At 31.7% G+C, this 14,964-nt stretch overlaps 1 protein-coding gene across 1 annotated transcript in view; it reads right to left on the bottom strand.

Annotated features, from left to right (window-relative positions):
- Positions 1–14,964, bottom strand: part of LOC127731090 (uncharacterized) — a 117,839-nt gene that overhangs the window by 25,916 nt on the left and 76,959 nt on the right. Inside the window, exons 61-71 of the mRNA XM_052239950.1 lie at positions 13,935–14,038; positions 11,252–11,455; positions 10,767–10,941; positions 9,715–9,989; positions 9,130–9,285; positions 7,697–7,874; positions 6,663–6,811; positions 5,778–6,270; positions 3,527–3,735; positions 2,964–3,150; positions 515–685 (exon numbers count right to left, since the gene is read on the bottom strand). Coding sequence (XP_052095910.1) covers positions 515–685; positions 2,964–3,150; positions 3,527–3,735; positions 5,778–6,270; positions 6,663–6,811; positions 7,697–7,874; positions 9,130–9,285; positions 9,715–9,989; positions 10,767–10,941; positions 11,252–11,455; positions 13,935–14,038 — 2,301 coding nt within the window. The remainder of the gene's footprint in view (positions 1–514; positions 686–2,963; positions 3,151–3,526; positions 3,736–5,777; positions 6,271–6,662; positions 6,812–7,696; positions 7,875–9,129; positions 9,286–9,714; positions 9,990–10,766; positions 10,942–11,251; positions 11,456–13,934; positions 14,039–14,964) is intronic.

Below are 14,964 nucleotides of genomic sequence, written 5' to 3'. Positions count from 1 at the left end.
TTATACTTTTGCAAACCAATAGATTTTATTTTATAATTCACATGTGGTTGGTTTGATATCAGTCAAGTTTTATTGAATTCCTCTAAATTTCCAATTGTGACATCATAGATAAAGGTGACCATGCCTGATGAAGTCACAGATAAAGGTAACCATGACTGATAAAGTCATATATAAAGAACGAAAAGATATCATCTATAAATCATTAGAGAAACAGATTTCCCCATAAATCTCATGCTAAACAATATTTCTCAACTGTCTGCAATTAAATTTTAAGTATTTGGACAGCTTGGCATGCCTTATTTTTTTAAAAATCAAAGTTTATCTATCTCTAGCAGAGAAAAGTAAAAAGTATCACATATTATATTGTATCACACCATATATATCTTTAACATATTTATCACACCATATATATCTTTAACATATAATTGTTGAATATATAACTTCAGAACAATTACAAAAAATCCTCACTCACTGAAGGGGTTTACTCTGTACTGGATTCTATATATAAACCTACCATATCTTGTAACAGACTCGTCTTCACTCAGGGTGAATGTAAACCCTACACTAGATGGATCAGTGCCACGTTTTGCATCAGCTGGTGTAACAGGATGGTCAAAATCTTCTGCTCCAATAACTGTTGTGTTGATTAAATTAACATTTGGAGGTACTAACAAAGCAACCACACCTGTTTAATAATCAAGTTTACATTAACAGGGACCAAATTAGCAACCATGCCGGTTTTTAATAATCAAATTTACATGCACCTTCAACACACGCCACTCACTAACATTGTAGTCTAAGATCAATTCATGACTTAAATGGATTTTTTTTTGTAGATCTTGTCTTACTGATTTTTTTTGTTGTTTACAATTTTTCTATATTCACCAAAAACTTCTCCAAAATGCAAAACCAGGTAAAAATCTTCATTAAAAGGCAATAACACCTATAAAGAGTTGATTTACAATTTTGGGAACCTTAAAATATAGTAGATCTTGTCCTGTTGATCATTTTAGCTATTCAAAGTTTCTATCTATCTATCATAGTTTTCAAGAAAATAAACAAAAATGTAAACAATTTGTAAATAATGTCATGTAAGGGCAATAACTCCTATTAGGAGTTGACTGACTATTTGGACCACTTGACATATATGTAGATCTTATCTTATTGATCAATTTTGCTGTTTAAATTTCTATCTATGTATTATAGATTTCAAGATAAAACACAAACTATTGGCAAAAGTTGCCATTTAAGGGCAATACTATTAAAAAAATGAAAATGATTTCAGCAGTATTGACTTATTTTTAGATCTTGTCTTTAAGATCATGTTTGCCCCGCAAAGTTTCTCTCTATCTATTATAGTTTTCAAAATAATTGCAAATAATGCAAATCTTTTTTTTTAATAAAATATTGTCAGTAAAGGGCAATAAATCCTATAAGGAATCAACTGAAAACTTTAATGTACAAAATAATGGGTAGATATCATCATTTTAAACATTTCTGCCCCTGTCTGATTTTCTCTATCTATAGTAGTTTTCAAGATAACAGAGAAAACTTGCATTTTACCCCTATGTTCTATTTGTAGCCATTTAATTGTTGGTTGGCAGACAGGATCACAATTTAAACAAAATATCATAATGAGGATTGTGGCCAAGTTTGGTTTCAATTGGATAAGTACTTTTAGAGAAGAAGATTTTTGTGAAAGTTAACGGACGGCGGATGCCAAGTGATGATAATAATTCTCTTGAAGGTCCGATGAGCTAAAAAAAAAAAAACCAAACCAACCCCTCCTTTCAAAATATTCAAATTAAACTATTCTTGTTCAAATAAAACGTCAAAACTACTTAATTTTGATGATAAACAATATTACTGTTAAGTCCAATCATTTTAGTTCAGAAATATTGGTTGTGCTGTAACAAACATTTCATAATTGATTAAAAATAGTCATTTGACAAAGAATATTGGGTTTGAATTTAAAATTCCATATTAGCAACAGATATTTGCAATTACAATATCTTTATATAACTCACATAATGGCAAATAACCCTGTTTCTCATATCTAAATATGAATAAGAAGATGATCTGAAAATTAATTCTTCATGTTTCCCTTAAGGGTGTATCTTCTGATGTTTCAGTCTCGTTGAAATCTCGTTCAGATATTATTTCCAAAACATGAGATACAAGTAGAAAATATCAATGAATTCAAAAGATATCATAATCAAACTAAACTCTGTGAAAAAATTGTGTACTTACAATAAGTGTTTTTTGAGTAATAAAATCTTCAATTTTATAACCAATCAGGTCAGTCTTTTTAGCCAAATTGTTGAGAAAATAGGTGAGGGGTACAAAGAAATGATTTTACCAAAAATATGTACATCCCATATCAATTTTTTCTTTTCAAAATTCTTAGATACATATTTTTCAATCATTTATAACAATGAAGTTGAAATAATATGCTTTTTGTTCTAAAAAAAAAAAGAGAAAAATCCCAAATTTACAAGATTGACAGCATAGTCAAATTGACACAAAAAAGCAACAAAATTTTATAAAACTTTTTAATATTAACACCAACCTATAGTTGTTTTAGTTTAAATTTATTCAGTTTGGTCCACTTCATCTTTAGTGAAAGCATGAAAGAAAGTTTAATTGTGAAGCTGTAATTTTTTACATGATAATAGCTCAAAAATGAGTAAAAATAGATGAAAAATGAGAAAATCATTAAAATTGGGTACTTTTTTTTGAGAACTATGCAATTTTGATTTCTTAAAGAAAGGATTCTGCAGTTGCATAACTCTATTATATTTTCTTTTTTAAAATGACTCAACCTCAAAATTCCAAATGTATTAAATTAGTTCCATTTAATGACTTAACACTTCCCTTCACAATATGTAACCAGTTCCTTATCGTGTGACAAGACTTTATCTTATATATTGATTGCCTCGTTTGGTATTTCACAGAATTCTTACCTATATGATCATTCCATTCAGCCATTTGTCCCCCACCATTCACACACCTGATGGATACATAGTATGTATGGTTAGTCTTCAGAACACCTTCAAATGAACTGTTTATACCTAACTGTTTAATACCAACAGATATATATGGCTGGATATCTTCACCTCCAACCGATGTTCCTATAGCCCACAAATTGTCCTACAAATAATATCATATGGTTATTCAAATAACCACAAATTTTCCCTACTGATTCTTCAATCATTAAGTTCAATCTATTGCTTTTTGTATCAAATTTGACTAGTGAACTAATTATATCTTACTATTCATTTATCAATAAAATCAAAATAATTTAAACCATATTCAAGCATTTGATCATTTTGAGACTTTAAGGGCCAACCAATTGCTATTATCATATATATAAAAATAAGAACATGTGGTATGATTGCCAATGAGACAACATATGTCCTTTTGATAATGTCTGTCATAGTTAGTTCACCAATTCTTTTAAGTCTTTACATACAGGCCAGGATAGTCTCCAATCAGTATATTGTTCTCTGGAAGTTTACTACTGTACCTTTATCATACTCTGTTCATCATAACAATACCAAAAAGCTTTAATGGTGTCATTAGATGCCTGATATTTAACCGGAGTGAACTCCCCTTGAGTGACATCAATGTAGATCTGGTTCATGACATCTGAATCAAACTGTGGAGGAGTTAGATCCACATAGAAACCATCAGATGAAGCTCCAGCTGTTAGTCCTGATCCAAGTACAGCTCTCACTGTAAAATGGTATGAGAGATCACTAAAATGATTTCCAAACCAAAACCATATGTACAATATAAAATACAAGAAACTTGTCTAGATAAACTGCATTTAATTTCTGATAAAACCTCTCATAATTTTTTTTAATCACTGATATATTTTGTTAATATGTTAACCATTACCTTTGATAATATAGATAGATATGTTTGTATGAATTATTAGACAAGAAAATCAAAAACAAGTTTCACACACACACAATCACTGTACAATCCTTATATTGTGAAAGCAATTACCAGTATCTTCGGAAAAGATTGTAAGCACTTATAGTAACAATTACCTGTTAGATAATAAGCTACAGTCTTGTTATACTCATGACTAGTCTTATAGCAACAATTACCTGTTAGATAATAAGCTACAGTCTTGTTATACTCATGACCAGTCTTAAAGCAACAATTACCCGTTAGATAATAAGCTACAGTCTTGTTATACTCATGACCAGTCTTAAAACAACAATTACCTGTTAGATAATAAGCTACAGTCTTGTTATACTCATGACCAGTCTTATAGTAACAATTACCTGTTAGATAATAAGCTACAGTCTTGTTATACTCATGACCAGTCTTATAGTAACAATTACCTGTTAGATAATAAAATACAGTCTTGTTATACTCATGACCAGTCTTATAGCAACAATTACCTGTTAGATAATAAGCTACAGTCTTGTTATACTCATGACCAGTCTTAAAACAACAATTACCTGTTAGATAATAAGCTACAGTCTTGTTATACTCATGACCAGTCTTATAGCAACAATTACCTGTTAGATAATAAGCTACAGTCTTGTTATACTCATGACCAGTCTTAAAACAACAATTACCTGTTAGATAATAAGCTACAGTCTTGTTATACTCATGACCAGTCTTATAGTTACAATTACCTGTTAGATAATAAGCTACAGTCTTGTTATACTCATGACCAGTCTTAAAACAACAATTACCTGTTAGATAATAAGCTACAGTCTTGTTATACTCATGACCAGTCTTATAGTAACAATTACCTGTTAGATAATAAGCAACAGTCTTGTTATACTCATGACCAGTCTTAAAACAACAATTACCTGTTAGATAATAAGCTACAGTCTTGTTATACTCATGACCAGTCTTATAGTAACAATTACCTGTTAGATAATAAGCTACAGTCTTGTTATACTCATGACCAGTCTTATAGCAACAATTACCTGTTAGATAATAAGCTACAGTCTTGTTATACTCATGACCAGTCTTAAAACAACAATTACCTGTTAGATAATAAGCTACAGTCTTGTTATACTCATGACCAGTCTTATAGCAACAATTACCTGTTAGATAATAAGCTACAGTCTTGTTATACTCATGACCAGTCTTAAAACAACAATTACCTGTTAGATAATAAGCTACAGTCTTGTTATACTCATGACCAGTCTTATAGTAACAATTACCTGTTAGATAATAAGCTACAGTCTTGTTATACTCATGACCAGTCTTAAAACAACAATTACCTGTTAGATAATAAGCTACAGTCTTGTTATACTCATGACCAGTCTTATAGTAACAATTACCTGTTAGATAATAAGCAACAGTCTTGTTATACTCATGACCAGTCTTAAAACAACAATTACCTGTTAGATAATAAGCTACAGTCTTGTTATACTCATGACCAGTCTTATAGCAACAATTACCTGTTAGATAATAAGCTACAGTCTTGTTATACTCATGACCAGTCTTATAGTTACAATTACCTGTTAGATAATAAGCTACAGTCTTGTTATACTCATGACCAGTCTTATAGTAACAATTACCTGTTAGATAATAAGCTACAGTCTTGTTATACTCATGACCAGTCTTAAAGCAACAATTACCTGTTAGATAATAATCTACAGTCTTCTTATACTCATGACCAGTCTTATAGTAACAATTATCTGTTAGATAATAAGCTTGACCAGTCTTATAGTAACAATTATCTGTTAGATAATAAGCTACAGTCTTGTTATACTCATGACTAGTCTTATAGTAACAATTACCTGTTAGATAATAAGCTACAGTCTTGTTATACTCATGACCAGTATCATTTTGATCCACTATATAAGGTTGTAGGTTAAGGTCAGTCAAGCTAAAGGTCACTTTTAAATGCTCCTCAGGATCACAATTAGAGTGACAGTTATATCTAGAACATTGATTATAACACGGTATACAAGGTCTGTAGACCTCACTGAAGTCTGATATATCTGTTGTTAGTTGGTTAGTTCCTATTGCAGCCTCATATTTTATAACTGGGTTTGTTCCTCCTCTAAATGGGTTTCCATAGCGACATAATGATCCAACCTTAGGAGGCATGACCAAGTTTTTAAAGTATGCCTTAGTAGAGAACACATTAAATAAGTCTGTAATTTCTGGAACATAGTTGTTACGATTCCAAACGTGTAGTACAAGTTTAGTAGATATGCTTGGTGGCTCAATACCACATATTTCTGTTAATTCCCCACCATCCACAAACACGGTTATACACCAGTTAATCTATAATTATATAATACAATTATAGTTGATTATATAGTGCTAGCACATGGAAATTTTGACTGATTTGTTTTTTTTGTCAATTTATACAATTTTGCATATTCACATAAGAATGTAAACATGAGATGTGTGTTGTTCAAACTCTATAAATTTTGACTTTGTCATTAAATTTGTTTACTGTAAAAACAAAATTGACAAAGGTCTTTTGCTATGATTACAAGTTTTTCTATTTTTAAAAAGCAACAATCTTGGATGGAAGTGAATGTCATATATAAAAAAACCTCTAGTTATCATCAATTTTAAGTTATGGTGGCAGGATATGAGTATTTTAATTTTAAGTTATGGTGGCAGGATATGAGTATTTTTATATTGATAAAATGATGATAAAAACATACACTGATTTCATCATATTTCTTGGGAGTAACCATAAATTTGTAGATGTGATATTCTGTAGTAGGGTCAAAGTTCAAATCCATCTTTGTTTTCATCAATCTTTGGGTGTCATTATAAGATCTGCACCATGTTACAACATGAGGGGTTGAACCTAAAAACAATAAACACAATTAATTCATTTACTCACAATTTAAAACACTGTTAGTACGTATTTGATTTGAAATCTTTTCATCTTAAGCTTACTATTTATAAGGATATAAGTTTTGTTCATTGCTGAAAGGTGTATGGTGACCTGTAATTTCTTACATATACATTCTTTGCTCTTTGGTGGATAGTTATCTCATTGTCAATCATACCACATCTATTTGAAAAAAAGGTTCTGGAAAAACAACCTGCTTACAATTCAAAATTTTCTAACACATAGACTTACTTTTTAATTGCGAATTCAACTGTAACATCAAGTGAAAGCCTTTGTTGTTATGAATCTAGACTTTATAACCATAGAGATTTACATATGTTGAAGGCCGTACGGTGATCGATCGACCTATAGTTGTTAATTTCTGTGTCTTTTGGTCTCTTGTGGAGAGTTGTCTCATTGGCAATCATACCATTTTTATACTTAGTGATGTTCCAATGAAAATGATAAAGCTTTGCAATAATATTAAAATTAAAACATTACTCTGTTTACAAAGCAAAACTAGAGCATCATATCAAAATACAGGGTGGTTCCCCTCTAATTTTATGTTCTAATTACTCCAAAGCAAAAATAAGATTTAAATACAGGGAAGAATCTTGATATCAGTAAATGAAAAATATTCTGTTCTGTTGAAAACTAGAAAAACAGGCCTGTAAAAAATATATGCCTTTGCATAGAAAAGAAAGAAAACGTGATCTCAAATGTTGTTTTATGCTGTATTACTTTGCTGGTTAATCTTTATTAGGTTCTGAGAAATAAGCTTAAAATATAACCATTAGGAACATAAGAGAAACCTGTATGATATGACCTACTAACACATGACAGATTTATTGACATTACCAGAATAGATCTGTATTCCACAGGATGTCTGTGCTGTAGGTTGTGTGGTGTCTATAGGAATGGTGACATCAGACCCATCAGCATTGTTAACAATGTCATATGGTGGTTGTGTTACAAGGGAGGTTACTGTTGTTGTTTCTGTATTGTTGTAGTCGGAACAGTTACACAATGAACATCCCTGTAATTAGTTCAAATGTGCTATATGACCATTGCAACAAATTCTTACAAATCTTGAGATCGATTAATTCTTCTATATGCATGACAAAATCATATTGATAAATTTCAACTCTACCCTCACATGCAAAGTGATGGAAAAGTGGATGGTTTCATTATTATAATACAGTCAAAACTGCTGTAAAGGTACCCAATATCAGACTAAAACCTGTCTCGCAGGCCATCCTCTCCTGGACCCTTTGTAGATATAACATTTATGTATTTTGTACCTCAATTCAAAAGTCACCCAACTTACCAGGCCAATTTTCTCTGATCCTGTTGGTGTCTTGTTGACAGGTTTAACTGTACAATAGTTTATCTCCTTAGTAAATTGTGTAAACTATATCCCATTAGTGTCAGTATTTCCAGGAAATGTAGTTTTAAAAACCTTTTTATGGCACTTTTTATGTGTATTCTATACATTTATACCTTTATTTCAATTTTAATTGATTGTATCTCTGGGAATATGGAGGCAGTGTACATATCATTTTTAGATATTCAAAATGCAGTTCAAATAGTTCTAAATGGACACAAAAGGAGTTGGTCCATGAAGGCTTTAATTTGGTCCTAAAAATTGATCTTTGTAAAAGCATATGCAAAAACCTATATTTGCAACTTTAGATAAACTAGACCTATCTTCTGTCTGGTCTTTGCACATGGCCAATATTGTTTGAAACACAAATATAAAAACTTAGCTTAAAGTTAGTCAAAATGATGATTTTCATCATAAGAGTACACAACAATGACATCATAAATGTTATAATACATCAGAACTTGTTAATTTTGTATTTGTCAGACATTTTTACACATTTTGTGTACATTATTATTACTGAGGTTAAATTTAACACAATGTAGGGCCCATATTGACCCTTCCTGAACTTGCTCCTTTCATAAAATCTGAAAAACACTCATACCAAAAATATGCATATTTACCTTTTGAGCAAATGTACACAAAGAAATCTGACACACAAATGATAAGTTGATAAGATTTTACTCTAAATATAAATATAAAAAACAGTATCATCTTTGAAGGACCTAATTTGCTAGGATATTACTACCGTTTTAATTGTATAGAAATATAAACCTGTCATACAAGATGGTAACAGAATAAAAACATATAATTATTCTTCCAAAGATTACCCATATTATTTTAGTCCAAAATCTTGTAAAAACATTTTGATTTCCATAAACTTGAAGTAGTTATTAAATAATAATGAAACCTGAGGCACAGGATTCTGTAAACAGCAGTCACATATACTCTGTGTCCAGTCCTCCTCATCCAGGAAGTCATATGTAGCTATTTCTTCCTCTGGACCATCCCATAACATTATACCCGTTACAGCAATACCTTCCCCGTCAGCAGCTTTCATCGATATCTGTAATAAACAAGTGACTTTTAATCTGTTACCTTATTTTCTGCTTCATTTATGTCTATACAATACAACAGTAACCTTTGTTTATTACCGATCAGATGAGTAAAACCTTTGCAACTGAATTTTACAATATGTTCTTATGACGTGTTGTTACACCACTACCATAATCATATTGCTGCCTTTTATAGCTCACTGTATGGTATGGAATTTTCTCTTTGTGCAATGACTTGTGATTGTTCACATCTTTGTCGTATGGTCTTTATGGACAGTTGTCTCAATCATACAACATCTCATTATCTTCATATGACTCTATCAAAGTGCTGACTCAGGGCCTGTCGGCCTTTGGTGAGGATTAGCATAGTAAAATGTGTACTGTTTTCACACTTTAACTTCAGAATTTTATTTACCAGACAGACATATATTGTGTATTACCTGGTAAGTACCACCATTCTCAAAATCAGCTGTTCTGTAATAAGATCCAGAAAACATCCTTTCTTTCTTTACATCTCTTGCTAACTTTATAGACACTGCATCATCATATACTAAACTTCTCACATTCTCCTCTCTGTGTAGGAGTGACCAGGGCTGACCACTAGGATCTTTTAAACCGATCTGCTTCAGTATTTTCCAATCTGGATCATTGACCATTGATATTGACTGAGTTGGACATGGCAGACCCCTTGGTGTAGCAAGATGAATAAGTGATCCTGAAAAATGATAAATAACACTGTAGTACTTACTACTTTAACATAGGTTACTGGTTTTAACATTGATATGTGATATAGCATTCCCTGAAATGATCTTGATGAACACTGCACAAACAATAAAATGTCAATAATTCCACTGTAAAAACTAACATCAAATTTTTGTTTATTTTCTTACCATGATATCAGTAGTTCAATAAGGTAGGTATTTTCTATTGTTTTATAATTGATAATCAAATGTTGGATTTTAAGAAATCATTGTAATGGGTATTTCCATGTATAGAACTTAGAACGGTCAAAGTAAACAGAGAATTTTATGTAAAACAAATGCATAAGTCTAATCAATACTGGAATACATTAGGCTGTGATATATGTGTAAATTATTTACAGGATTTATGAGGTGTTTAACACAGCTGATTTATAATGCAGTTCCATGTTGAGGGCCTGACTGTGACTTTGTGAAGAAGAACAGCAATAAAAGTACTGATCCTTTAACTTTAGCTTTTTGTATGTGCCTGAAGTGATTTTGTGTCATGAATTGATATGCAACATCATTTACTCTCTATTTATCTATCACTTATGTATTTCAGTTAAATAAATAAGATATACAATACCAGATACTTGCAGAATGTAACTGCTTCCACTAAAATTTAGTTTTTTTTTCACAAATAAAACTCTCAGACCAATGAGCTTAACTGATATGAAAAAAAATAAAAAATGATTCCCTTTTTTCTTGTAATATGACTTCTGCAATTTCAGAATAATTGTCTTCTAATTTACCGGTGATAGTTGTTGATGAACTAAACCATACTCTATCATTTAAAAAATCAGATCCATCAACAACTTTTCCTGCTGTGGGTGTTGACAGATCATATAAAATTGGTGAAGATTCTTCATTGATAGAAAGTCCAGCAAGGTTAGTCACTCTAAATTTCACAATGTATGGGATATTTTGCTACAATAGAAAATAGTTAGAGCTGAAAAGTTAATATCATATACATATTTAGAGATTTAGGGTATACCTCAATGTGTCTGTCAAATGGCAGTCAAATAGTCAAGATTTTTAAAATGTTGCCATTTGGCTGAATTTAGTTTGAACTATGGCTGTTTTACTCATTTAAACCATATTTTAAACCAGAACTGTAATGTTTTTATCAAAGTATATTTTTCAAAATTTGAATTTGCAAATCAGTGACAAGTGTGAAGTACCTTTAGTACTTACTTGGTTCCAAAATATGCCTTCCCCTTTCTACAAAGAAACAAACCTTCAAATCAAGCTCTGTAAAAGTAAACTGTGAATAATTAGATGACAGTTCTATCCAGTCTACCAGTAAGGACTGTGTACTATCATCAGAACAGGAAGAGTTGAACCACAGTGATATGTCATATGATTTTATGTCAGATTCTAGATCCCTGTAGTTCTCCCATGCTACAGTTAGACTGGTACTCTCTGGTGTGTAAGTAACTGCCTACAAATCAAATATTTTCTTATAAATAAATAAAATGCTCCGCAGGGCGCAGCTTGATACGACCGCAGAGGTCGAACCCTGAACAGTTGGGGCAAGTATGGACACAACATTCAAGCTTGATACAGCTCTGAATTTGGATTGTGATTAAATATTTGACACAGCATAGGTTTCTGACACAGAATGAATGTGGTCTAAGAACTTAAAAATTTTAAATTGGACATTCAGCTATTATGGTCCAATATCCAAAATCTAAATACATGGTTAGATTCAGCATATCAAAGAACCCCAAGAATTCAATTTTTGATGAAATCAAACAAAGTTTAATTTTGGACCGTTTTGACCTCAATGTGGACAAAGTTGATCACGGGGCCCAAAAATCTAAATACATGGTTAGATTCAGCATATCAAAGAACCCCATATATTCAATTTTTGTTGAAATCAAACAAAGTTTAATTTTGGACCCGGATTTGGACCAACTTGAAAACTGGGCCCATAATCAAAAATCTAAATACATGTTTAGATTCAGCATATCAAAGAACACTAAAAATTCAATTTTTGTTAAAATCAAACTAAGTTTAATTTTGGACCCTTTGTGTAGACCAATTTGAAAACGGAACCAAAAATTAAGAATCTAAATACACGGTTAGAATCGGCATATCAAAGAACCCCAATAATTCAATTTTTGATGAAATCAAACAAAGTTAAATTTTGGACCCTTTGGACCTCAATGTGGACCAATTTAAAAACGGGGCCCAAAATCCAAAAACTTAATACACGGTTATATTCAGCATATTAAAGAACCCCAAGAATTCAAGAATAAAACCCCATTGAAATTGATCAAGAAATAAGCAATTTATAAGAAGTATCTTCTTTTGCACAATACTGTGCAATTGAATATTTCTTGCTATGGTGCAATACTGTACAATAGACAATTTCTTGCTATTGCGCAATATTGTGCTATTGGATATTTCTTGCTATTGCGCAATACTGTGCAATTGAAGATTTCTTGCTATTGCGCAATACTGTGCAATTGAAGATTTCTTGCTATTGTGCAATACTGTGCAATTGAAAATTTCTTGCTATTGCACAATACTTATTATATAAAAATTTACACATCCTGTTTGGTGTGTATCTCCTACCATATCATTATTATTTGCTTTTAAATATAAATCAGAAATAACCAACTTAAAATGGAAAATTTTAAAAGAAAAAAAAAAAAGGAAAAAAAGAAAAAAAATCCCCCCCCCCCCAAATTTTTTGAACCCCCTTATGATTCATCACCCCCAAACTCAATCCCAGCCTTCCCTTTGTGGTATGGTACCTTGCAGTACAATTTCAGAGAGATCCATACACTTGAACACAAGTTATTGTCTTGAAACTAGAAAAATGCTTATTTTTGGCCCCTTTTTGGCCTCCAATTCCTAAACGTTTCAGGCAATTACCCCCGAACTCAATTCCAGCTTTCCCTTTGTGATATAAAACCTTGTAGTACAATTTCAGAAATATCCAAACACTTACACACAAGTTATTGTCATGAAACTAGAAAAATGCTTGTTTTTTGCCCCTTTTTTGGCCCCTAATTCCTAAAATTTTGAGGCAATTACCCCCAAAATCAATTACAGCCTTCCCTTTGTGATATGGAACCTTGTGGTACAATGTCAGAGAGATCCATACACTTACACACAAGTTATTGTCTGAAAGTTACAAAATGCTTATTTTTGGCCCCTAATTCCTTAACTGTTGGTACCATAACCCCCAAAATCAATCCCAACCTTCCTTTCGTGGTATTGAACCTTATGGTAAAATTTCATGGAGATCCATTCACTTAAACTAAAGTTAGAGTGCGAAAACCAATGTGTCTTCGGACGACGCCAGACGACGACGCCAACGTCATACCAATATACGACCAAAAAATTTTTAATTTTTGCGGTCGTATAAAAAACCTCTACAAAATAAGGAATTTTAATGATATTGCTAACCCATTTTGTAGTCACAGAAGGTGTATCGGTTAAGACAGTTTTTAATAAAGAGCTGTGCCATGAGTGCATGATATGCCCGTCGCTTATTCAACGAATAAAGTTCAATAACTCCTAAAGTCATATCGGAAATTTATAAAAATAACTAAAGAGCCCAATACTCCAAAATGTAAATCAGAAATTTTAAAATTTTGAAAGGGAACTCAAGTCAATATATATAAACAATTCACCAATGTTTGATGAAAATTGGTTAAAACGTTTTTGAGTTATTGTCCAACCAAGTGACGACGGACAGACTACATTATACCATAATATGTCCCGTAAACGGACGTAAAAAAATTGACCAAACCAGTATTCAAAATTTATATAAATAGTTAAATCTGAAGCCTTCTTTAGTGTTAAAAGGACTGTTAATCATAAGTTTAGAAATAGCTCCTAATGATTTTTTAAGACAACTCAATATTTCAATATTGAAAGATGCAAGACTATTTTAAAGGACATACCATGTTATAGTCAGGACCACAAGTTAGTTCTCCAGATACAGGATAAGTGGTATCCACGATGATTTCACGACTAGTCATACTACATTCCCCTGACTTGTCAGTACCTAAAACACAAAAGAAGGTCGATAGGTCTCATTCAGAATCTAAAAGGCCATCCACTTATTTACCAGCGATATGGTCAAGATCTTGAACGTCAAATTTACCTTTGACCTTGACCAAAATTTCATGGTCATGATGCAAGGACCTCAAATCAAATGACCCTAAGTCCCTTCTGTATATAGTTAATGAGTTATATCCCAATACAGCTAATTTTAAACATAAGAGTGGAAGAAACTCCCATTAAATGTTGACGCACCCTTTTAACTAAAATATATGTTAGGACATGTCGCAGCTAACAGTTAAGTTAAAATATTATGTTGCTATCTAATACGGTTTCTGAGGAGATGCAATAATTAGTCAAAATAAAAATTTAGAACATGACCTTAACCTTTGACTATGATCTCATTTTCTTTTTGGGGGACCCAAGATCTCATATCAAAATAATCTTGGTGTCTATCACTTATGGTTCACCACATACAAATTTTGTCGATTTCTCTTACGGTTGCAAAGGAGTAGAGATAACAAGGAAAACAGTGTTTGGGGAGATAACTCTTAGAAGGAAAAGTGTTTGGTTAAACGGTGTCAGTTTTAAATGCGTATAAACTGTTCGATATCATATACCAAATATTTAAGCAACATCTTGCGAAACAAAATCTTCTTGTATGAATTAAAATTGGCGGAAGAAAAAAAACAAAAAATCAATCAGAACAAAATCAATAGGTCTTTCCAATGAAAAGTAGAAATCCTAATAAATGAATAATAACTTCACATTCAGGGTTCCTGCTTAATAACACATATGAACATCAATTGGGTAGAAATTCTTCCGGTAGTTGACAAGACAAAAAGTTTTGGCCTTTACCAAAATGTGTAAGATTTCAGTCAACTCATTGCTATTACCTTTAATATTAAATCGTGAGTGTAAAGTTGATAG

Source organism: Mytilus californianus, unplaced genomic scaffold (genome assembly GCF_021869535.1).
Source record: "Mytilus californianus isolate M0D057914Y unplaced genomic scaffold, xbMytCali1.0.p SCAF_2, whole genome shotgun sequence".
Classification (NCBI taxonomy): domain Eukaryota; kingdom Metazoa; phylum Mollusca; class Bivalvia; order Mytilida; family Mytilidae; genus Mytilus; species Mytilus californianus.
Note: the sequence above shows the minus strand (reverse complement) of the source record. Positions and strands in the feature narration are given on the sequence as shown.